At 49.4% G+C, this 26573-nt stretch overlaps 1 protein-coding gene across 2 annotated transcripts; it reads right to left on the bottom strand.

Annotated features, from left to right (window-relative positions):
- Positions 1-6977: 6977 nt before the first annotated feature.
- On the bottom strand, positions 6978-24218 carry rilpl1 (Rab interacting lysosomal protein-like 1). 2 transcript variants are annotated; one of them, XM_056290676.1, is made up of 8 exons: positions 23238-24218; positions 20746-20893; positions 19435-19553; positions 18952-19197; positions 16191-16241; positions 15956-16110; positions 15756-15860; positions 6978-10268 (listed from the first exon to the last, which is right to left on the bottom strand). In XM_056290676.1, the coding sequence occupies exons 1-8, from the start codon at positions 23523-23525 to the stop codon at positions 10136-10138; spliced, it is 1245 nt and encodes a 414-aa protein (XP_056146651.1). In that variant the 5' UTR covers positions 23526-24218; the 3' UTR covers positions 6978-10135. The 2 variants fall into 2 exon arrangements, with proteins under 2 accessions (XP_056146651.1, XP_056146652.1); XM_056290677.1 differs by lacking the exon at positions 16191-16241.
- Between the last annotated feature and the right edge of the window lie 2355 nt (positions 24219-26573).

Here is a 26573-nt window from a genome sequence, read left to right as displayed (position 1 = left end):
GTGGCACACTGTGACGTGATTGGGACTCATTCAACCGAGAAGTAGGGATGTGAATCTGGACGAAAATGATGTCTGTACAGGGTTAAAATGACAGTGGTTTGGGCCCATTGTAAGATGTCACTCAGGGCCCCCCAAATGTTCAGAAATGGCCCTCGCTACAACCCCGCTAATATACTGTCTTTTAAGAAGGAATGAGGTTCGAACGACAATACCGTAGCGAATTCGGGAGGCAACCATAGGAAGTGCCGCGGCCGGGAAGCGAACCCGTATCGCCCGCACCGCAGGAGACATCGCTAACCGCTCGACTAAAGGGTCAGACCCGCGAGCCAGCGGCCAGCGTGTCTACTTATCCATGCACGTTACAATACTGACGCCGTCCCATCTTCTGTACAAGGACTGTAAGATTCTGACAGCGATATTTTTGCCAAGAGGACCAAGGATGTTTTCCGAAACCATTGCAGACAAAACTAAATCTGGACTTGTGTGAAACAGACACATTGTGGTCAGTGGCTTGATGCGTGCTCAATAATCCAGGTCAGAAAACCTCAGAAGGTTGAATCAGTTCGTCTGGACACACCGTTTATTGACAGAAACGTTTCATCATCATCTGAGGTCCCTTTTCCTACCGGCTCAACTGGACTCGTCCTTTCTTTGGTTTTCCATTACTGGAAAGTACTACCACTTTTCTGGTACCACCTTTGTCAAGGTACCCCAATCAAGGCATACCTCTGATTGGTCAGAGAAACGCGTCACTGCGTCATATTGCGTCGCTACGTCATCAGTGCGCGGACGGGATATCGCCCGGCGTTGTTAAATGGTAGAGGCTAGTTCCTGTCGATGCAGAACTGTCAACTGAGCATGCGCAAGTACTCGTTGCCTCCGTTGTTTGGGTAGGTTAGGGTTAGGGCGGGGTTAGGGTTAAAGTTAGCCAATCAGACGCAGAGTAGGGGCGGGTCTTCCTAGAATCCTAGCGCCCGGATGCTACGCGGGGCGTGTGGAGGCGTGGTAGAGGCATTTCGCGCATGCTCAGTTGACCGTTCTCCACTCCATTTCCGTTCTCTGCATCGACGGGAACTAGCCCCTACCGTTTTGAAATACCGAAGCGGTCGAAGCGGAGTTATCTTAAAAGTACATTTTGAAGATATTGCATTCTTCTTGCTGTGGCAAACGGGCACATACCGGAGATTAAATACAGCGTCCCCTCGATGTCCGCCATTGTTACTTTTTGTTCTTACTATGGTCGCGTTGACGTCACAGCAGTTTAACTAGGCGTCACTATGACGACCAGTTACACTGAGGGGGTACTGTTACGGTAACGGAAAACGACAGAAGCGAATCGAGTCAGGTCGGGTCGAGCCGGTACAATGTAGCGGAAAAGGGGCATAAGTGACCTCTTCAGTCTCAACTGACTGCAGGTGTCCCCACCCTTAAAAACAGTACAGTGACTGCAGGTGTCCCCACCCTTAAAAACAATACAGTGACTGCAGGTGTCCCCACCCTTATAAACAATACAGTCACTGTAGGTGTCCCCACCCTTAAAAAGAATACAGTGACTGCAGGTGTCCCCACCCTTATAAACAATAGAGTCACTGCAGGCGTCCCCACCCTTATAAACAATACAGTGACTGTAGGTGTCCCCACCCTTAAAAAGAATACAGTGACTGCAGGTGTCCCACCCTTATAAACAATAGAGTCACTGCAGGTGTCCCCACCCTTATAAACAATACAGTCACTGTAGGTGTCCCCACCCTTATAAACAATACAGTCACTGCAGGTGTCCCCACCCTTATAAACAATAGAGTCACTGCAGGCGTCCCCACCCTTATAAACAATACAGTCACTGTAGGTGTCCCACCAACATAAACAATACAGTGACTGCAGGCGTCCCCACCCTTATAAACAATACAGTCACTGTAGGTGTCCCCACCCTTAAAAAGAATACAGTGACTGCAGGTGTCCCCACCCTTATAAACAATAGAGTCACTGCAGGTGTCCCCACCCTTATAAACAATACAGTGACTGCAGGTGTCCCCACCCTTATAAACAATACAGTGACTGCAGGTGTCCCCACCCTTATAAACAATACAGTGACTGCAGGCGTCCCCACCCTTATAAACAATACAGTGACTGCAGGTGTCCCCACCCTTATAAACAATAGAGTCACTGCAGGTGTCCCACCCTTATAAACAATACAGTGACTGCAGGTGTCCCACCCTTATAAACAATACAGTGACTGCAGGTGTCCCCACCCTTATAAACAATACAGTGACTGCAGGTGTCCCCACCCTTATAAACAATACAGTGACTGCAGGTGTCCCCACCCTTATAAACAATACAGTGACTGCAGGTGTCCCCACCCTTATAAACAATACAGTGACTGCAGGTATCCCCACCCTTATAAACAGTCACTGTATTGTTTATAGGGGGGGGTAACTGCAGTCACTGTATTGTTTATAAGGGTGGGGACACCTGCAGTCACTGTATTGTTTATAAGGGTGGGGTACCTGCAGTCAGTTGAGGCTGAAGACGTCAGTCACTAGATGATGATGAAGCGTTTCTGTCAGTAATCGTTGTCTCCAGCTGAACTGGTTCAACTTACCTTGAATAAGCTTCCTAAGTTCTACCGCTTTTGACAGACCTCTTGAGTTAGCTTTGTTTCTTTCGTTTTTTTCTTCCTTGTTGGCCACTTTCTCTTTTGTTGCATCTTGCCAAATAAAGGCCCCTTTGATTTTGTGCGTTATCCTGCCTCCGTCTACTTTTGTGTATTGGCCTTAGTCCCACCTTGAACCCCAGTCAAATCTGTCTGGGGACAAAAGCGGCAGAAAATGGAAGCTCTACAGCAACAAGCACAGATTCGTTTAAAAAAGGGGGGATGATGATAAAGGACACATTCACCAGTATAAGCAAAGTGACAGGAAGCAGAACCTAAAACCACATTAGAAACATTGAAACTATCCATATATACTCCCCAGTCCATTCAAGTATTTTCCAGGTATTCTAATGCAGTGGTTGTCCCCTAGGGACGACTTATTTGCAGTGTTAGCGTTGAAGAGCACCTTTCAAAACATTAAAAGAGAGTTTAAATGTGTAGGTCTGTCCCAGTAGCCACACTTGGTCCACACTTTAATGCTTGGGCACTCAGCATCACAACATCACCAGCGAGGTGCTCCATGGGAAGATGGCGGCGTGGACTCACGTTTGCAGCAGCCTCAGCCAGTACCCATTATGCAGTGTTTTTGCTTGGCTGGGCGAGCTGGCGCCGGATTGGCTGAGAGAGCTTGGTCTGCTGCGTCCTGTGGGCTTGAGGGGGAAGCACCGAGGGCGGTCTGATAGGACGAGGGGGCGGGGCAGGCTAAGCTAACTGCTAGTCCATGGCGCTGCCCAAGAGGAAACACCGAGGCGGCCTGGCAGCGGCCTCGCCTAGCGTCAACTGTGCAGCGGTTTTGTCTGCATATGTGTTTGTATCGCCACAGCAGTGCAACACAAAACACAAAAACACATATCAAAAAACCCCACCACATACAAAAACAGAGAGAACGAAGTAATAAAAAACAACACAGTCCACCCAGTGCAACACAGTCCAAAAACTCCACTGTCCAGAGAACCAACGCCAGCCAGGATGACTGCCGGTCTGCATGGGCTAGCAGTTAGCTTAGCCTGCCCCGCTTCCGCGTCCTGTCAGACCGCCCTCGGTGTTTCCTCTTCGGGTGCAGCTCCGGACAGGGCCGTGGTCCTTTGGCCCATCGGACGCAGCAGACCAGGCTCCCTCAGCCAATCCACCGGCAGCTCTCCCAGCCAGACACCTTCGACACACCTCCCCACACTCCACACGACGACACCAAAAACACAGTCAAGGCTAGACGAGGCCGCCGCCAGACCGCCCTCGGTGTTATATGAACTGCCGATCTGCATGGGTAGCAGTTAGCTTAGCCTGCCCCGCTTCCGCATCCTGTCAGACCACCCTCGGTGTTTCCTCTTCGGGCACAGCTCCAGACAGGGCCGTGGTCCCTGGGCCCACAGGACTTAGCAGACCAAGCTCTCCCAGCCGATCCAGCGCCAGCTCTCCCAGCCGATTCAGCGCCAGCTCTCCCAGCCGTCAAACCAAGACACACTTAGAGGCAGACGTGTGTTGTGTATAAGTCACAACAGTGTGACTGTAGTCTAGGACAGTGTTTCTCAACCCAGTCCTCAAGGACCCCCTATCCTGCATATTTTCTTTGCAACCCTGAATAGGTACCTGTTTGTAGTTATTCAACCAATCAGCAATGAATTTGGTCAGACGTTGCACACCTTGCATAATTAAGTGCTGCGAGATGATTGGTCGAGTAAGTACAAGCGGGGCTACCTATGCAGGGTTACAATGAAAATCTGCAGGATAGGGGGTCCTTGAGGACTGGGTTGAGAAACACTGGTCTAGGACACGGCAGCCAATTCCAAGATTGGTATGGTGGGTACCGTAGACTTTTCAATTCGGTATGGGACCAAAGCCCTCACCTCATTCACTTCCCAGGTGTCCCATCATGGAGCTAACCTTATGGGTCTGGATTTGTTCTGTGACTTAGGGTTCTCTCTCATGGACAATGCTGGCTGTACCATCCTGGCTGTGCGCCTGTCATGGCAGCAGCGCTGGCCTTCTCTGTTCAGCGGCCTGGGCTGCCTGACTGCTTTTAACCACCAGCCCCTCCTGAATCCTGAGGTGCGCGCAGTCATCCAGCCTCTGCACCACCTACCTCTTGCCCTGCGTGACGACGCAACTGCTGAACTGGGGTTCCACGGCGGCAGACTGTGACTTTCCCATAGCACAGCCAGGACCCGCAGAGGGACACCCAGCTGAGGGTGGGGGCCCCGCCGCTGATCATGAGGCCCGGCCAGCTCGAGCTCGGGCTCCACCAGGCTATCTGAAAGACTATGTTACGGACTTCTGACGTTTAGGCTAGTTAGAGCGTGGCCTGTCACGAGGCAGAATAATCCACATGGCTACGCTGGTAACTGCTAGTCCACCCAGTTTACCTAGTTGTGATACAGTTCATTCATGTTCACTGTTCTGGTGATTTCTGTAGAGGGGGGGGGGGTGTTGTGCATAAGTCACAACAGTGTGACTGCAGTCTAGGACACTGCAGCTTGAAGTTTCAAACACAGTTTGATTCAAAGTCGTGGTCCGAGTTTTGCTGGACACAACAACGTGGACAAAGACACTGCATGGACGGTGCTGGGTGAGGCCGCCACCTTCTTCCCACACCGGAGGCGGGAAAGCGAGAAAGTACACAACTTAGTGCCAAATAGTTCCCCCACAAAACGGACAAACACTTCAAAATATCATTTAGATTTTTATTAGGCAGAAATGTTCAAAAAGGCAAGTTTTTAATGAAACTGATCCAACCGATATCTTTTATACAAGGTTTGTCAGAGACTGCAAGGGACGTGCACATTCGATGAGTTAATCGGCGACTGAAGGATTGGACTAAGTCACTTAGACCCCGTCTGTTCATTGCATGAAGATCTTCAATGTCTTTAGACTTGTAAAAAAATACTATCACTACAAACGCGTTTCCCTTTATACTGTACGTTTTGCTAGTTATCTCCTCCATACAGAAATCTTTATCATCCCTGTCACGCTCCCCCCATCCTGTATACAGACTTTTTTTGGGGGGGGGGGTCCCTTTGTTCTCCCCAATTGTACTTGGCCAATTACCCCATTTTCCGAGCTGTCCCGGTCGCTGCTCCACCCCCTCTTCCGATCCGGGGAGGGCTGCTGACTACCACATGTCTCCTCCGACACATGTGGAGTCACCAGCTGGTTCTTTTCACCTGACAGTGAGGAGTTTCACCTGACAGTGAGGAGTTTCACCTGGCGGTGAGGAGTTTCACCTGGCGGTGAGGAGTTTCACCTGGCAGTGAAGAGTTTCACCAGGGGGACGTAGCACGTGGGAGGATCACGCTATTCCCCCCCAGTTCCCCCCACCCCCGAACAGGCGCCCCGACCGACCAGAGGAGGCGTTAGTGCAGCAACCAGGACACACACCCACATCCGGCTTCCCACCCGCAGACACGGCCAATTGTGTCCGTAGGGACACCCGAGCAAGCCGGAGGTAACGCAGGGATTCGAACCGGCGATCACTGTATAGAGCAATTTAGCAAATCGAGTACCTCGGATTTGTTTGTGACAGCTGTGATTGACCAGTTGTCTTGAAAAAGGACCTCTGGTCGCTTCACAAGGTAACTGATACCGGAGGAACAAGGAACATTTCAAAGAAAAATAAACTCCTTCTCGTAACACGATTATGCTGTTCTCGTCATCTCACGACGACCTGCTCTACCTCGCCAGCTCAGTAGGGAGGAATTTAAAGTGCTACTACTAAGTAAAGACACCAGAACATGCCACAGCCAGCTCCTGCAGACCTTCTCCTGCAGCCTCCCTAAAGGTCCGCTGTGTGCACACGGCAGCATCGCAAGGCACCAAAGAGGGCAAAGAATCCCAGCCAACGACACGTGAGCGATAATTTAAACCAAACTGGAAATGCTTCTGAGTCTGAGAAATTATCTGTGAGTCACCTGACGAAAACCTGACCGACTTGATCTGAAGCTGTCGTTACAGGCAACGTCTTACCACAAACATCTCCATGTTTGCTGTTGTACAACCACTGTTTTATATGCAAATAATTTTTGTTTTTCCACTGTGCAACTGACCAACGTAGCTACACGAGGAGTTGTGCACAAACCCCTCCGTGCAAACTTTGGTATTCACCAAAAGCAATCAACAGGAATCTGCCTACTGCAACACAATCTCTACACAATATGTGTGCATACATGGAAGGATTTCCAAGTGGCGCATAAGGCAACGCTGTCTGACACACTGATGCAAAAACAGAGGTCACACAATACATTCATATTTTTACTTTACTGGGTTATACTTTGGGGCAATTTAGTGGCCATAAAAACCAAATTCAAAGAACGTTTTATGAACATTTCACATGTAATTATGGGTGGTTTGCCCCAATGTGAACAGTTGTTGTCTCCCAAGTGTAGAACATGTCAAACTCCACTGCAAAATGGTGCAGTCTGGTGTTGCCCTTCTGACTTGACAAGTACACACATCTCAAAAGAAAATGACTCACAACCTTTAGAACCTGCTGCAAATTCACATACATGAGTCAAGGACCTGTAGTTGTTCTGATAAAAATACACTTTCTCCGTGTTCGCCTGTTCCTCCTCTAACAAAATACACCTTGGGATGCAGGAATAAGTATCGATGAGCTTGTTAAAGGTGGCATTTCAGTTAAACAGCTGCAGCTCGGTGGATTATATATGCATGCAAATTCACCACAACACCTTAAAGAATTTGGAAAAGGTACTTTTGTCACGCTTTGTGCATATTTTGTAGATGAGGAAGAGACACTGAACTGCCACATGGTGCATGGACTTGCACGTGACTTTCCGTAAAACGGAACGAGAAAATGGCACAGACCCAGATAGCAAAACTGCTGTGGCCCGGACCCATCCCACACTGACATTTTCATCCGGCCCACATACCACGTGGAATGATGGCACTTGGGTGGTCCGCTCCTTGTTTGCCAGATCTGGGCCAGAACCAAGCCATAGCCATGCCGCATGTGCCACATACTTGCCAAAGATGGCCCATGTTGGTTTTGTGATATCTGGGCCATATTTGTTATTATACATGTGGGCCACTTCAGCCTCACATCCATTTTGTCAGGGCCAGAAGAAGGCCATCAGTGCTGCATCGGTGCCTGAAGTGGCCCACATCCGGATGCTGTCTGGGTACAGAAGCATTACTGTTACTGTCGCTTTTGCTCACATGCATGCTGACAACAAATGGATGCCCACATTCGGGGTGGATTTTTTTGTCGCCCTTCTTCTCCTCAGTTGTACTTTACTTGGCCAATAACCCCACTCTTCTGCACCATCCCGGTTGCTGCTCCATCCCCTCTGCCAATCCGGGGAGGGCTGCAGACTACCACATGCCTCCTCCCATACATGTGGAGTCGCCAGCCGCTTCTTTTCACCTGAAAGTGAGGAGTTTCGCCAGGTGGACGTAGCGCGTGGGAGGATCACGCTATTCCCCCCAGTCCCCCCCCCCGAGCAGGCGCCCTGACCGACCAGATTAGGCACTAGTGCAGTGACCAGGACACACATACCCACATCCGGCTTCCCACCCGCTAATTGTGTCTGTAGGGATGCCCAACCGAGCCGGAATGTGCAGGAAGCCTTGCTGGGAATGACGTCAGCATGATGTGCATCAAGTCCACCACATCAATTAACCGTGTGATGAGTTAAATGTCAGAAATTTGGCATTTCTTTTTTAGATTTGAAATTGAAATCTACCGGCTGACCTAAGCTATGGAATCAGATTAATTTAGACAATAATTTCTCGTAAGCCTGGCCCGTTGACGTCTAGTGGTCACACTTATCTCTGTCCGACGTGATATCAAATACATACATTCAAAAGTTCCAAGATGCCGTTGGTTTGGACAGTTCACAACTTGTGTGTAACTCGCAGTGTTGCGTAACACTATGATGAGCATGTGTTCAGAGTGGAGTCTCCTATCTCTTACAACATTTTATCAAAGTTTTTGGACAGCGTTAAATAACCCCAAAAATGGTTGGCCTTCACCGTCACCGACGCTTTGGTTCTTTGTAGCTGTTGCTGTGTGCCGGTCCTGTTTCGCTCTTAGGAGCTGAACCAGAAATGTCGTCTGTGAGGCAAACCCCGGCTAGCTCAACATCCACTCACGGCTACTTTTAGGCACTCACATGTTGTGGACAGCTCATTTAAGCAGGCCCATTTCACGGTGAGCACAATTCACAAAAACGTGTACTTATGGTGTTCATAACTATCCACAAATTAGAGTACGAATTAGAATCTTAATGCATTTTGTGTACACAGCCTGTTCATTATGATGCTATGCACAAAAAAAGCGCACAAATCTTCCATACTCTGCATTTGCAGAGCTGCAGTTTGTTTTTTTTGGGGGGGGGGGTTCTGGAATTTTCCCTCTTTTACTTCCCAATTGTATCCGGCCAATTACCCCACTCTTCCGAGCCTGGTCGCTGCTCCACCCCCTCTGCTGATCCGGGGAGGGCTGCAGACTGCCACAGGCCTCCTCCCATACATGTGGAGTCGCCAGCCGCTTCTTTTCACCTGACAGTGAGGAGTTTCACCAGGGGGACGTAGCACGTGGGAGGATCACGCTATTCCCCCCAGTTCCCCCCCCCCCGAACAGGTGCCCCGACCGACCAGAGGAGGCGCTAGTGCAGCGACCAGGACACACATACCCACATCCGGCTTCCCACCCGCAGACACGGCCAATTGTGTCTGTAGGGACGCCCCGACCAAGTAACACAGGGATTCGAACCGGCGATCCCCGTGTCGGTAGGCAACAGAATAGACCGCCATGCCGCCCGGGCACCCGAGCTGCATGGTTTTAATAGGCTGAATGCTGGTGACAAAAGGAGCCCCGTATTAGCTGCCTGTGCATCCGAGGGAACAGCTACAAATCGCAAGGGCCATCCAAGTTTTGCGGTCTTAAAACAACTCTGCAGCTTCAAATCCCAAAATGTCCCGTGACCCGGGCCGCGTGCTGTCCTGTCCTACATTACATTTTGTATGACAACCTGAAACCCTTCAGTGTGACAAATATGCAAAAATAGAGGAAATCGGGGAGGGGGGGGGCGAATACTTTTTCACGGCACTGTACTTGTTTTACTCATCTCTCATCGTTCATGTTGGGGGGTGGGGGTGGGGGGGGGGGTCTTCTTCGATTCAACCACATACAACGTTCCTCCTTCCACCATCCGGTCTGAGCCTCCCTTTCCTCCTCCGAAGAGCATTCTTCCAAACATACTTATACCCGCTATTTTCCTGACAGGTCTAAGACAGCCACTGTCTGCATGTGCTGCCCCATCCTGATCTAGATCACGCGTAGCTGGAGCTCCGCACGGACCGGTCAGTGTGGCTCACCTTCCTCCATCCTCGCGCCTCAAAGCGGGTTGGCGTTCCAGTTGCGACTGGGCGGGGCTGATGTGCAGTGAATGCGAGCAAGCTGACCACAAGCATGCCTCAAATGCCGGACAGGAAGTGTTAATATTTTGGCTTTTCAGCGCGCTGTCCCAACGTCTACATGTGCTGCAAAGCCTCCTGGGCCTGTTCTGTGTACACGTCGTCTTTCCCCGGCCACGAGCCGAGGCCGCCGCCAAACGGGGCGGTCTGCTGGGAGCTCCGCTGCTTGTCGCGTGAGAAGAAGCTAAACCTAAAAGAGAGGATGGAAAGAAGACACAGGGTCGTCTTCAGTGCCGGGCATTGTAACTTTCTTTTTTCCTTTATTTATTTCCCCCTTTTTCTCCCCAGTTACCCCGCCCTTCCGAGCCGTCCCGGTCGCTGCTCCGCCCCCTCTGCTGATCCGGGGAGGGCCGCAGACTACCACATGCCTCCTCCCATACATGTGGAGTCACCAGCCGCTTCTTCTCACCTGACAGTGAGGAGTTTCCCCAGGGGGACGTAGCACGTGGGAGGATCACGCTATTCCCCCCAGTTCCCCCCCCAAACAGGTGCCCCAACCAACCAGAGGAGGCGCTAGTGCAGCGACCAGGACACACACCCACATCCGGCTTCCCACCCGCAGACACGGCCAATTGTGTCTGTAGGGACGCCCGACCAAGCCGGAGGTAACACGGGGATTCGAACCAGCGATCCCCGTGTTGGCAGGCAACGGAACAGACCGCTACGCCACCCGGACGCCCCGTAAGTCGGTTATTTCAGTGTACCTCTACTGGATGCAGCTGTTAATTCAGTGTCTAAAGAAGCCGACTTACAAATCTAGTACTTTCAGTGAACACATGACAGTAGAAACCTGACAGCCGCAGTGTTTACTCTGGTGTTTACTCTGGAACCACCAAAACTACCACATGTGATCGGGTAAATATGACAAATGGCCACTTATCACAACAGCTAACATGATTTGAATTTAATAGTTGGGGGGGAAAATAAAACGGGGAAAAAAAAGGTTGCCGATGGTATGACACCGCTTTGGTTGAATTATCATTCAGGTGCATGACACCCGCAATAATTCTGGGGCTAGCTGAGTTCATGTTAAGAGGATCAGTGCTACGAACAGAAAGAAACGGTGAGAGGAACCCGCTGGTTGTTACGTCACTTTATCACTCGACACTGTGACAGAACCAAAACAGCTTTAGTCCAACATGGCGCAGAATGACTTGAGTGAGCGTTGGTACGAGCACAGGTGCAGCGGTGCAGAAGCGAGGAGGTGCAGGGGCGAGGAGGAGGTGCAGAGGCGAGGAGGAGGTGCAGAGGTGAGGAGGAGGTTATTCTGGTCAGTTATGGAACAGACGAGACATGACAGGAACAGGCTACACGACTCTATTCTGACTGGCTGATTCGAACGACCCGTAACCTTCCCACTGGGCCCCGACTCAGAGAGCCCCACAATCAGCCAATCAGAATACTACGAAGGGTCCATGCAACCCCCCCCCCCCACACATGCAGAGGACGGAGGTTTGTTAGACGGGGGGAGGGGACAGACACTGAGGTCAACCAATGGATAGGGTCATACAAGAGATATGAGACGTCTGATTGGCAGTAAAGTGGGATCATCTGGGATCAAGCCAGCCGCCACCATCGGCATAATGGCTGTGAAGATCCTGTTACACAGAGGCAGAGACACAAACACACACCAACAGGAACAAACATGAAGAGAGAGAGAGAGGGGGGGGGGGGAGGAAAGATGGATGACAGGGACCGCATCAACCACAGTCCTCTATTTGAGCCAAACCTCTGATAAATTTGCATAATACGGGAAGTGAAACAGGGGAACCTATGTCGTGCCTTAAGCCTCCTACAGACTGGGTGACGTGGGCCGTCTCAGACGAAAGGTGGCTAACGGTGGCGACATCTTTGGTCGCGGCTCCAAAATGGCGGTCCTACGTCGCACTGTTGGGACCGCTTCAGGCAGCCGTTATTACGGTGTTGCGAGCGAAGATAAGCTGAGATAAAAGTCCTGACAGCGTCGCGATGTGACTGCTACTACGACCTACGTCTGCCCACCGGCCAATAGAAATGCAGCAGGAAATGACGCGCTGATCAATGCCACGCGGACTCTTTTCTGGCGCTAAACACAAACGAACACACTGCTAGCATCTGTGAGCCAAATGCCACGGATTCAATAAAACGAGCTAAAACGAACTAACGCCGGGGCGTCCGGGTGGCGTGGCGGTCTAGTCCGTTGCCGGTTCGAATCCCCGTGTCACCTTCGGCTTGGTCGGGCGTCCCTACAGACACAATGGGCCCGTATCTGCAGGTGGGAAGCCGGATGTAGGTATGTGTCCTGGTCGCTGCACTCTAGCGCCTCCTCTGGTCGGTCGGGGCACCTGTTCGGGGGGGGGACTGGGGGGAGTAGCTTGATCCTCCCACGCGCTACGTCCCCCCTGCTCACTGTCAGGTGAAAAGAAGCGGCTGGTGACTCCACATGTATGGGAGGAGGCAGGTGGTAGTCTGCGGCCCTCCCTTGAGGGTGGAGGGTGGAGCAGAGACCGGGACGGCTTGCAAGAGTGGGGGGTAATTGGCCAAGTACAATTGGAAGGAAAAGGGAGGAAAATTAAAATGAATGAATAAACGAAACGAGCTGCGGCGACTATTGAAAGGACTGGATTCCTGCTCGGCGGCGTAGGCCGATGGTGGAGCGGCGTAGGCCGATGGTGGAGCGGCGTAGGCCGATGGTGGAGCGGCGTAGGCCGATGGTGTTATCGTACAGCCTACACACACACCGGACCTGATGTCGGACCCGAGTTCGTTAGATCCATCCCGCAGCGTGGCCTGCAGTAAACTTGCAGGGCTGCTGAAATGGCCCAGTGTGTAGGAGGCTTTAGTCGCTTCTAGTGACGCCGTGACAGCAAAACGGATGCGAGTGCATTTAAGATACCGTCCCGGATCCTCAGAGCTTCCGCAAAGCCGTCCCCCGTTCCCTCAGAAAGAACCGAATCCCAAGAGAAAGCCATGCACCGGGTGGAAAGCGTGCCTCATACTGCTGTGCGGAGAAAAATACAGCCACACTGCACCTGTGCTGGTCACGTTTACATCTGCAGGCAGGTTTTTAATTTCCTTTGTGCAGACGCGGCAGCAACGTGTGCTCACTTGCAGCCAATTCAACGCAACACCGCCGCATCCACGACCGTACGCGAGGAAACGTCGCCGGTGAAGCGTCAGCGAGTCAGATGCCGAGGCACCGCGTCAGAAGGCCGGCAACGCAGCACGACCACGACCGCTGCTGGAGGCGACAGCCGGTCAGAGAGCTGAGGACGACCGATGATGTCATGAACCTCCTCTCCACGATTAGAAAGGAGGGTGTGCAGCCGAAATGTTGCGCAACTTTCTGAAACTGACATTCCGAAATACCCCCCCCCTCCCCCCCCCCCCTTTGGCACAGTGACTGGGCCAGGTGTGCTTATACATGAGAACAGGCGGGTTTCAAGTCGTCAGCTGAGTCTAACTCTGTTTCATTGCTCACACAACCACCCGCACCGCGGTGTTGATCGCCCACCGCTTACCCCAATTACCCCCAACAGCTTCGAGGAAAAACTCTGAGAGGGCTTTTTTTTGGATTTCCCCCCTTTTCCTCCCTAATTACCCCCCTTTTCCGAGCCGTCCCGGTCGCTGCTCCACCTCCTCTGCCGATCCGGGGAGGGCTGCAGACTACCACATGCCTCCTCCCATACATGTGGAGTCACCAGCCGGTTCTTTTCACCTGACAGTGAGGAGTTTCACCTGGCAGTGAAGAGTTTCACCAGGGGGAAGTAGCACGTGGGAGGATCACGCTATTCCCCCCCAGCCCCCCCCTCCTCCCGAACAGGCGCCCCAATGGGCCAGAGGAGGCGCTAGTGCAGCGACCGGCACACATGCCCACAACCGGCTTCCCACATGTGGAGTCACCAGCTGGTTCTTTTCACCTGACAGTGAGGAGTTTCACCTGGCAGTGAAGAGTTTCACCAGGGGGACGTAACATGTGGGAGGATCACGCTATTCCCCCCCAGCCCCCCCTCCTCCCGAACAGGCGCCCCAATGGGCCAGAGGAGACGCTAGTGCAGCGACCGGCACACATGCCCACAACCGGCTTCCCACATGTGGAGTCACCAGCTGGTTCTTTTCACCTGACAGTGAGGAGTTTCACCTGGCAATGAGGAGTTTCACCTGGCAGTGAAGAGTTTCACCAGGGGGACGTAGCGCGTGGGAGGATCACGCTACTCCCCCCAGCCCCCCCTCCTCCCGAACAGGCGCCCCAATGGGCCAGAGGAGACGCTAGTGCAGCGACCGGCACACATGCCCACAACCGGCTTCCCACATGTGGAGTCACCAGCTGGTTCTTTTCACCTGGCAGTGGGGAGTTTCACCTGGCAGTGAGGAGTTTCACCTGACAGTGAGGAGTTTCACCTGGCAGTGAAGAGTTTTTCCAAGCTACATCAGTTTTCCTTGATTTATGTGACTCGCAAAAGCATCTAGCACCCCCGGCTGGACCAGCGGGCCCGGGCGAGGAAGTACCACGACAGGCCGTCGTTAAACTGGTGCACGCCTTGTAGCAGCGGCTCAGTGGCGACGGGTTAAAATTACCCACAGGCGCTCTTATAACAGCCAGTAAAGTGAATTAGCTTCACTTAATGGCCTGCCCAGACAACAGAGTCCCACTGGGACTGGCCTGCCCCGGCGTGGTGTCGCTAACATGCAATTCCTTAAACCCGCTAGTGTTGGATGGAGTGTGAGCAATTTTTATTCAAATTAACTTCAGCTAAAAATGTTCTGATGATGAATTTCACTAGCTGTCATTGTGACTAAAACATAACTAATAGACCAATATTTTAATTGCAGACATAACTTTGTCAGATAAGTGGATTCGACGCCAGTTACTGACAAATCACGCCACCCCGGTGGAATATTAAATTAAACATGAATTAAATATATCCATCCGTCCATCATCCAAACCGCTTATTCTGCTCTCAGGGCCGCTGGAGCCTATCCCAGCAGTCACTGGGCGGCAGGCAGGGAGACACCCTGGACAGGCCACCAGTCCACCACACAAATTCGTTCCTAGGGACAATTTAGTCCGGCCGAGTCACCTGACCTACATGCCTTTGGACTGTGGTAGGAAACCGCAGCCGCCGGAGGAAACCCACCCAGACACGGGGAGGACATCCAAACTCCACACAGAGGACGACCCGGGACGACCCCCAAGGTTGGGCTGCCCCAGGGTTCGAACCCAGGACCCTCTTACTGTGAGGCGACCGCGCTAACCACTGCGCCACCGTGCCACCCGATCAATCAAATGTAATAATTAAGTATAAATATTAAACTATGAATAGTAATAGCGTGACATTAAAGCCATACTGTGTAAACGTGGCTGTGACAGGTGGGATATTTACTCATGCAGTGGTCTCGGAGGCTTTGTCACATTCGTCCCAATTCTTCATTTGGTAGTTCTTTCATAGCCAATGAAATGAAACTCAGGTCTAAGCCTGTACAACTACAGACAAACGTCACAAGCCACCCATGAGATGTCACCTAAGTGGATTAAAGGCTCTGTAAACCAGGGAATGTCCCTGATTTCCTTCTGACTTGAAGCAGACGAGTGAGATAAGCGCCGGGTGGATTCATGCACAGCAGCTTCAGGATGTCTGTGGGTGTCTGTGTTTCTAGAAACTAGGTCTATAAAAGTGTTCATATGCATATTACATACAGGCGTTTGATTCCCGATTCTGGCTGGGCAGAAGAACGGGGTCGGATCCTCAGTTCGGAAGAGGGGGAGGGAGGAGGCGGTGCGATCTCATCTTCTGCCTCCTCGCTGCAAAGAAACAAACAGCATCGCCGTCGTCATCACAACTTTTCAAGCGTGAGCCCAATTTTTCCCTAAACCCCAGTGTATGTGCACATGAGCACCTTTTGTAATAAGCAAGTTCCTCCTGGAGCAGGAAGACTTTGGCCTTAAGTTCGTTCCTCTCGTGGAGAACGTCCCTCAGCTCCTGGAGAGTGAATCGCGGTCGGTTGGGGTCCTTCGAGTCCGGACCTCCCATCTCCTCATCATACAACGCTTCCTGATGGGAAACAAGCAAATCACGCCAAGGAAGCAAGAACGGGAAAAAAAAGAAGGAAGGAGGGAAGGAAGAACAGATACCTTGGTAAAATATTGGAACACAGCAGGCATGTCCTCATCGCATATCGCCTCCTGGTGGCAAAGGGGGAGTTTTTTGAGACAGATATTGAGGCCTTGTTCCAATACCTCTTAATTTTGTTCCACCTTCCGTGCTCCCTTCCAACTACACATCTTTCTGTACTCAAATATCTCCCCCCCCCCAGATTTCTCCCCAATTGTACTTGGCCAATTACCCCACCCTTCCGAGCCGTCCTGCTTGCCGCTCCACCCCCTCTGCCGGTCCGGGGAGGGCTGCAGACTACCACATGCCTCCTCCCATACATGTGGAGTCGCCAGCTGCTTCTTTTCACCTGACAGTGAGGAGTTTCACCATGGGGACGTAGCACATGGGAGGATCATGCTATTCCCCCCAGTCCCCCCCCCCCCAAACAGGCGACCGACCAGAGGAGGCGCTAGTGCAGCAACCAGGACACATACCCATATTCGGCTCCCCACCTGTAGACACGGCCAATTGTGTCTGTAGGGACGCCCGACCACGCCGGAGGTAACACGGGGATTTGAACCGGGATCCCTGTGTTGGTAGGCAACGGAATAGACCGCTGCACTACCTGGACACCCGCCTGTCCACAAATAGCGTAATCTAGCAGGTCACAATCCAACACAACCACATCATATTAAACAAACACTGGGACACTTAAACAATTCAAACCAGGCAACATCTAGAAATCAGTCATGCACCAAGATGCAAACTTCGGTTTTATTCAAAATGACGGATGATGAATTATTTCTATAGGACTTCACAGAGAAGGGGGGAAACTCACCTCAACCACCACCAATATGTGGCACCACCTGGGTGATGCATGACAGCCATTTTGCACCAGAACTCTCACCCACACATCCACTTGAGGTGGAGAGGGAGGAGTCATTGAGCCAGTTACATGGGGGGTGGTTAGGTGGCCAGATGGAGAGAGCCAGGTTGGGAATTTTGCCAGGACACTGGGGGACCCCCTACTTTTTGCTATATGTGCCATGGGCTCTTTAAGGACCACAGTGAGTCAGGACCTCGGTTTACCGTCTCACCCGAAGGACAACATCTCCTACAGCCATAGGCGGAAATCCCAGGGGGGACGGGGGACACACGACCCACCCCATCCTGGGGAAAAATATGATATATCCCCCCAATATATCACTATAAACATAACTATGTAATTTCAATGATATTAATAATACACAACGAAAGCACCTGTGCTGATTATAGACACTTAATAGTGCATATTTAAGTTTCAACAGATCGCGACCCCCGCCCTTTACATCACAATGGTTTGATTGTCCCCTCCAAAGTTGTTGTTTTCGCCCCTGCCTACAACACAATGCACTGGGGCATTGGGGACTTGATATTTATTTATTTATTTTGTTTACTACGACCAGAGGGAAGACTGCCCCCTACTGGTCCACCAACACCACTTCCGGCAGCAACTCTTTCTGGGAAGTCTCCCATCCAAATATTTGCTAAGCCCACACCTCCTTAGCTTCTGTCACTCAGCAGAGCTTTTTTTTTGTTGTCTTGTATTATGAGAACATATTTTTGGAAAAAAAATACTAGGTACATGTTGTTATGACTGCTAGCAACAAAACAAAAAAACCTAAACAATATATTTAAATTGTTTGGACCATAATTTACATCTACACATTCTACACGATAGGTGAAAATACACCTTCGTTAGTAAGTGTGTCCAAAATTAAGGCGAGGGCAGGCGCTCTTCTGTGTGCCGTTGGACGTCGAGCAATCCGTATCATCTATTTTTAGAGGGGTCACCACGGCAGAAGTCGAGAGTCTCTCAAAGTCGACGGAGTAGCAGGCAAACCAACTCACGCCACCCATTAGTACTTGACACACCAATGCCAAGCCATTATAACATTTCTTATGGCCGGTTAAAAAAGCAGGCACACAAGTAGAAACTGTTTTAGTACATTTTACCCTTGTGCAAAAGGAATGGGGGGTCACTTGTTTACAGCAAGTGTCTGGGTGAATAAAACACACAGGTTAGCCGAGCAGCATTTCAAACGTGGGTTCTGCGTGTCACTAACAATTAGATTGTTCCAGAAGGAGTGCAGTCTAGAATGAGAGACCATTCAAACATGCCACGCTGGGTTGCTCGCTGGCTGCCACTTCCGCATTACCCATAGCAAAACCGCCTCGTCCTCAGCCTCCTCGTCCCCGTCCTCATGCCCCTCGGTGCTGAGGGACACATACGGGGGGTGCAAGGCCGGCTCAAACTCTCCCAACATCAGCTCGGGTGTGCAATGTCTTTCTAACCGGCCTGAGCCCCCGGGCTCCAGCGTTGCAGCAGCTTTATCAAACTAGTGGAGCAAGACAAGTTATGAACCGTTGACTGATCCATGTTTTGAAACACCGTTACGGTCTGAATAATTTGCCAAATGCTTTGGCATTAACACTTCCAGGGAAAACGGATGATAGCAATGTTTGAATATTTGTCTGCTTTTGTTGTTTCATCTTTCTGGTCTGGTGACTACATCAGAATGGGTTTACCATCAAGTCCATTTTAATATTGGTCAAATTTGCAGTGTAAATTATTGAACACAATAGTACGGAATGGCTGAAAATATCTACAAAGAGATAAGTAAATAAAGTCTCGTTCGATGTTTTCAAAAGTGTTGTAGAGTGCCATGGTTATACTTCCATTTAACAGTTAGAACAACAGTAGGAACATAAAAATGAAAATTAACGAACACATATACTCAATCGTAAATAATGTCTTACCTTTGCGGGTGAGGGGAGATGTTGTGGGTGCTCCTCAGGGTTCTGGTTTGGGCCCCCTTCTTGCAGACGTTCCCTTAAGCGTGTAACTTCCTGCCGAAGGGCACCAACTTCCTGTCCCCGTGCCTGTGCACTAGCTTCCAACTCCACTTTCTGTTCAATAAGGGCTTTGCCCTGGGCTTCCACCACTGAGATCTTATGGCGCAGGTCGTGATTGATTTTCATCAGACGGGTCTGCTGCTGTTGGAGCTACCGAGACCGCGAGAACAAGAGAGGGAGACAAAATCAGAGGAGGACTAAATAGAAATAGCATGCACACAAAGGGAGGGGATGAAAAAAGACAAAAAATCTCTTCAAGTGTATGTGATGATAAGTGATGGAAGTGAGGAATTCTATCCTCTTGAACAACTGAGCTATCTAACCAATTAAGCAACATGAACAATCATATTTTTCACTCCACTTAAAACAGTAGAGCTATATCCTTACTGCTTCAATGTCCTCGTTTTTCAGCGCTAGCTCACGGTCCTTGGCTCGAATCTCGTCTCTTTGCTTGTCCACCACTTCTTTAAGCTTCTTCATCACTTGCCTCTCCCTCTCGGACATACCTGGCAAACCGAGACGGAAATAATCAGAATCAGAAACGCTTGGTTGCTTCATTTCATGCTGACATGAAATGAAACAAAACGTCGTTTCCCGCAGCCCACAGCAGTGCAACACAAAGACAGAAACACGTATCCAAGAACTGCAAGAACACATATATCCAAACTAACACATAAAACCGGGATGACTGTCAGAACTGCCGGTCTGCATGGGCTAGCAGTTAGCTTAGCCTGCCCTGCTTCCGGGTCCTGTCGGACCGCCCTCGGTGTTTCCTCTTCGAGCGCAGCTCCGGTCAGGGCCGTGGTCTTTGGCTTACAGGACGCAGCAGACCAGGCTCTCCCAGCCGATCCAGCGCCAGCTCTCCCAGCCACAAAACAAAGACAAACTTAGACGCAGACGTGGACAAAGACACTGCATGGACGGTGCTGGGTGAGGCCGCCGGAAGCGGAACACTACGTATAATGCAGCGGTATGAAAGGAAGTGACTGAAAAGTTGAAGAAGAGTTCCTGTCTTCGAGCCCAGGCTGTGTTTTCAGAGTATATGTATGAGAGAAAGCATGTGACATGTGCAGGCACACGCACACACTCACACACACAAACCTTTCAGCCTTAAATCTGACAAAAATGAACCGTGATGCACTTTTTGAACAGCAGTAGCGGGAGTTACGTAGTTGTGCTTTTAAACTCAGGTCAACATTCATACAAAAGCGATGTGCATTTTAGTGCAGGTGTGCTGGGACACTAGGTGGGTCTGTCCAGATCCTGTTATTCCTGAAAGGGACAGTGTGCCAAAGGGACTGTAGCCCCTCTGTGACATCATGACAGAGCCTCTGATGCAGGAACAAGCTTGGCATCGCGTCAAACACAGAGAAGGCTTCTTTTGTGCGTCTGAGCGTGTTGGCGCATGTGTGCGTTTGTGTGCGAGTGAGAGAGAACGACTGAGACTAAAAGACACCACCAGATAGTGAAAACGGCATCTGTAACTTCTAACCCAAAAACATCTGTGGCTGGTGTCTACAAAATCCCTGTTATCACTTTTCATTTACCGATTATTAATCTTCTTGAACTTCTTAGGTTTTAAAATAAGATTAGCTCCGACGTACGTCACCCATTAAACATTTTGTTCCCTCAAATATTGCATCCCTAATCTAAAACAATGATTTCAGAGCTGTGTGTGTTTGGAGCTGGGGCCCCCACCTTCATGCCTCTGCAGGTCCTCCTCACTCATGGGGTCTTTAGTGGACAAATTGGTTAGGAGCGACTTGTTCTCCTCCTGCAGTTGGGCAATCTGAGAGAGCAGGTCCTGGGCTTCTCCTCTCCATACATCCTCCACCAACTCCAGCTCCTATTGTCAGTTGTCACACACACAGACACACACACACCATGTCACCCTAACACATGTGGGGACCCCTCATTGACTACATTCGTAACCCCTAACCTTAACCATCATAACTACATGCCTAACCTTACCCCTTACCCTAACCGTAACCTAGTCCTAATGCTAACCTTAACCCTAAACCCAAGCCCTAACCCTAAAATAGACCCTTTTCCTCACGAGGACCCATAAAATGTCCCCACCGGGTAGGCAGGCACACACTCACAAGCCAACACTCTGAAGTTAGTTGTTATCTTAATTAAATTGGCAGCATGATCCAGAAAGGGCCGGTGTGGGTGCAGGTCTTTGTTCTAACCAAGCAGTTACACACCTGATTCTATTAGTCTTTGTTAGGGACCTTCATTTGTAAACTCAAGTGTGTAACTGCTTGGTTGGAACAACACTATTGGTTGACTGATAGAATCAGGTGTGTAACTGCTTGGTTGGAACAAAGACCTGCACCCACACCGGCCCTTTCTGGATCATGTTGCCCGTCCCTGGGCAGATGATGAGCATAATGAAAACACCAGCTAAATTGGGGTTAGCGTGTTTTTCTTTACACATCTGAATTCCTTTATTTTCTAAATAACCTCATGGGACCACGCACCTCTGGGGGTCAACCCACAGTGCGTTGCTGGTTGGTGTTTACTGCAATGTTGAGTCTCTCGAGACTTTTTCATGGACCCGACTGCAGTGTTAAGCTTTCTAGAGGTGCTGTGAGCCTTAACAGAACACCGATGATGGAAGGTTTTCATTGAATAACCCCCATTACACGCCTGCACTCACATACCCTGCAACGGTTAGTTTAGGCAGGACGGCGGTGGACGCCGCCTTTAAAATGGGCCACGAGATCGGTGACGGCATGTCCTGATAGACACATCACTGACGGGTTAGTCCACTGTTAGGACATAGACTACATAGACTTGTGTGTTAGCATGTCAGAATTCGGCCTCTGCCGAAATGCTCGCTCCTGAGTATGGCACAGGGATTGTGACATCACTTCCTGTGCATCCGTGAACACGCAAACTTAACACACACTAAATGCACACCGGCATTTTGGGACTCCACCATCAAACCACTACGAGTTACCCAGCTGACAGTTTACAAGTGTACACTGAGCTCCACTTTATAAATGTCAGCCAGTCTGGGAGGGTGAGGCGTTTCCATCTTGGCCCGTCCCCAACAGACACACCAACATTATTACCCTTCGTTTGTGAACGTCCCCTTTTTCCAAGAGGTGGGGGAATATTTAGGTTCACGCTTCCGGTTCAGTGTCAGTGTGTCACCGCCTTGGGAGGCCTCTGCTATGTGAGTCAAGGGCCACACGACCAATGACAAAGCAGAACCGGTGATCCGTGTTTTTAATCTCGATATTAGAATAAAACATATATATATGTAAATACTGACTGATTGGTTTGAAAAGTAAATGGGACTTTCCATTCAAACAAACGGGATCCGCCAACGGAAGCGACCGACAAATCGCTACAACAGGGGTCCCCAATGACTTTTCATAGCGGGCCACTTTTAAAACCACGGGCCACTCAGCCTCCAGCAGCATGTTGTTCGTTAGTTTGTTTCGGTGTCGATACGTTGCAGGAATTATAATTTAAACAGAGATTTTTCATCTATTTTTCGTTATATTACCAGTCTTACTTTTACTGAGAAATTAAATTTTTTTTTTTGGGTAGGGAAATAAAAAAAATTCTTCCTTCTGGCATTTCTCCAAAAATTCTCGCGGACCATAAATCAACCCGTCACGGGCCGGACGTGGCCCGCGGGCCGCCTACTGGGGACCCCTGATTTAGGTTCACGCTTCTGTTTCAGTGTCAGTGTGTCACCGCCTTGAGAGGCCTCTGCTATATGAGTCAAGGGCCACACGACCAATGACAAAGCAGAACCGGATCACCGGTGATCCGTGTTTTTAATCTAGAATAAAAAGTATATATATAAATACTGACTGATTGGTTTGACAAGTAAATGGAACTTTCCATTCAAACAAACAGGATCCGCTAACGGAAGCGACCGACAACTCGCTACAATGTAACCGGTTATGTTCTTGCCCGGTGCGGGATTCGATACGGGGAGCTCTGCACCAGAAGGCGACGTCGCTAACCGCTCGGCTAAAGGGTCAGACCCGCTAATTAGGGACTAACGCGTCTTATTAGTAGTTTACACTACGTGACGTCAGGGAACCCATAACGCCGGCACCACACCAGGCGCCCCGCTAGCCCCGCACCGCACACGGGCCAAGGTCAACCGCGGGGTCCGCTCCGCACACAACTCTGAGGCGCGCGTCTGAAACCAGAGAGTCCACCTTCTTGTGCCTCTTCTCCTTTTCCAGCCGGTCCATCCTCTCCAGCCGGAGCTTGTCCAGCTCCAGCCTCAGCTCCTCGGTCTCCGGGCTGATGCTGTTGCGGCTCACCATCACCTCCAGGATCTCCAGCACGCGCACCACCTTGGGCATGAGCCGGGACAGCGCCTCGCAGCCGTACTGGTCGATGATCCGCTCGAACTCCTGGCCCACCACCGCCGCGATGTCGTACACGTCCATCACGGTCAGGTCGGCCACGTTCTTCTCCAGCGCCGACCCGAAATCCTCCATGGCCGCCGTTGGGTTTCGGCCCCCCGCCCGCCGCCTCGCCTCGCCTCGCCTCGCCTCGGGCCACTTTCCGCCGTCCTCCCCCTTGACGTGCTGCGACGTTTCCTCCGCCGCGGCGAGCTTCCCGTCCCCTCGCAGAGAGAGAGAGAGAGAGAGAGAGAGAGAGGGAGAGGGAGGGAGGGAACTATGGCGTCTCTCCCGGGTCGTCCGCTCTCACTCGGACATCTGACGACCGTCAAATGTGGCGTGCCCGCCCCGCTCGGGCCTTCCGAGGCTGCGAATAGACAAATGGATGTATTTCGGGATAAACGCGCGTCCCGTGGCCGTCGGGACGGCCGTCCGTCTTCTCCGCCCGACGACAGACTCGGCGGTCAGATTGCAGCTCGCACTGCGCATGTCAGGAATATCAAACGGATGAGGTCGCTGCGTGCATTCTGGGATGGAAATACATTCCCTGCCCGCCCGCCCGTGTGTGTGTGTGTGTGGGACGTTATTACCGCTCACACGGGCTCCCGGCGTGATAGCGGAGAAACACACAATACGTTTGATTTGGCTACAATTCATGATTTTATTGCACGTTGTAGAAAATCTAAATAAGGAGATATATATGTATATGTATATATATGTGTGTGTGCATATGTATATACTAGAACAGTGTTTCTCAACCGGGGGTCCGCGGACCCCTAGTGGTCCGTGGTGTCATTGCAAGGGGTCCGTGGAAATAAAATATCTTTAAAAAAAAGATCCTATGACATTTATAGAAATAGGATTATTTTACTCAAATGTGACTGAGACCTTTATCTACCTAAACTATAAAGGGTAACATGACTTTTTTCTCTAATTACATCTGTTTCACAAGTGTAATCTATTGTATTTTAATAAGAGATCTCGCTCCCGTTTGCATTGTTAAAAGTTACTGCATAACAACTCTGTTGTTACATATATCTGAAAGTTACTGCATAAGAATTCTGTTTTGTTACATATATCTGAAAGTTACTGGATACATATTCTGTTTTGTTACATATATCTGAAAGTTACTGGATACATATACTGTTTTGTTACATATATCTGAAAGTTACTGGATACATATTCTGTTTTGTTACATATATCTGAAAGTTACTGGATACATATTCTGTTTTGTTACATATATCTGAAAGTTACTGGATACATATTCTGTTTTGTTACATATATCTGAAAGTTACTGAATACATATTCTGTTTTGTTACATATATCTGAAAGTTACTGAATACATATTCTGTTTTGTTACATATATCTGAAAGTTACTGAATACATATTCTGTTTTGTTACATATACCTGAAAGTTACTGGATACATATTCTGTTTTGTTAACTATATCTAAGTTGCAACTGAAAGCTCTTATTTTTGCCCCAAAGAGTGAATAAATGCTATAATGCAATTTAAAATGCAGTTTCTACTGTTTCTATCAAATTGCAACCCCCCTCCCCCAAGATCAGGTGGAGGGGTCCTCAGGGTAGATCAAAAATACGCAGGGGGTCCAGGACCCCAAAAAGGTTGAGAACCACTGCTCTAGGGCACCCGGTACCCCACTTCAAGTGGGGGTGGAAAGGGGCTTGTAGAACCTGATAATGTAATAAATTCCCAGTAATGTAATAACCCCGATAATGTAATAAAAACCTGCTCCTGAGTCCCTTGAAAATGCAATAAAACCTGATAATGTAATAACTTCCTGATAATGTAATAAAGTGCATTTCAGTGATACAGTGGTTGTGAAAAACGGATAAACAGGTCAAACGTTAATAAACATTCATGCATGTCCAACTTTGACCTGTTGGTGGCGCTAGAGCTCTGGAGCTAGAGTTGCCAACACAGTATCGCCACATGAACCCATTAATAGGTGGTCTGCCGTTAAATTACTACAATATTGGGGAATTATTACATTATCAGGACCTGCAAAATGAAGGCTAACCTGATCATGTAATAACATCCTGTTAATGCAATACTTTATTACATTATCGGTTAAAAGTTTATTACATTATCGGGAAATGCACTTTATTACATTATCAGGAAGTTATTACATTATCAGGTTTTATTGCATTTTCAATGGCCTCAAGTGCATTTTTTTATTACATTATCAGGGTTATTACACTATCGGGGGGGGGATTTATTACATGATCAGGTTCTACAGGGCTAAATGGCAAGTAGTAGACGATGGAAGAACCCCGCTACAATGTAGCGGTACCCCACTTCAAGTGGGGGTGGAAAGGGGCTAAATGGCAAGTAGTAGACGATGGTCACCAAGCATATTTCACATACATGACATTGCATACACAATAACATTAAAGGGGGAGAGGGTCACATTTTCCAGGTTAAGGGGGGGGGTCCCAGAAAAAAATGTTAGGTGAAAAAATCAAAAATGCTCAGACTCGTCTGAAATGCCGAGAAAAGTGGTTTTTAGCCAGTTTTAGAAAAATGCATATTTTGCATATTTACGCATAATTATGCATAATTTTAATTTTCTGGGATTTTTCCCTTACTCTCTGAGACAATACCTACCACCTCCAAAAAGAATTAGGATCATAAGTGCTTTAGTTTCGGTCCCGCTGTCTACACTAACGCCACACACACACACATTACGAAAATATATGAGTAGATGTGTGTATGTATATATAAATATACACACATATATACACACACACATATGTATGTATGTGTGTATACACACACACACACACACACACATATACATCCATACATACATATAGGCAAGTGAATCATATCAGTCTGTCGAAACGACGCATTTCATGTTTATGCTTGCAATTTCATTTCAGATTATGTATATCAGAACAGAAAACAGCCACTATCAATTACATATACATATAAATATACATATGATATGCAGTTGCTCTTTAAATTGCCCCGTCTTTTAAAACATATCAAAGTATATCACGTTTTTATTACATATTCTGCAGTGAGATTATGATCAAATTTTTTAAAGAGGTAAATATGTTGAATGTTATTGCATTGTAATACGTGTAAATAATCTTTTTTTCCAGTCAAAGGCTTTATGGCA

Source organism: Lampris incognitus, chromosome 12, assembly GCF_029633865.1.
Source record: "Lampris incognitus isolate fLamInc1 chromosome 12, fLamInc1.hap2, whole genome shotgun sequence".
In the NCBI taxonomy this organism is placed as follows: domain Eukaryota; kingdom Metazoa; phylum Chordata; class Actinopteri; order Lampriformes; family Lampridae; genus Lampris; species Lampris incognitus.
This window is presented reverse-complemented; position numbering and strand designations above follow the sequence as displayed.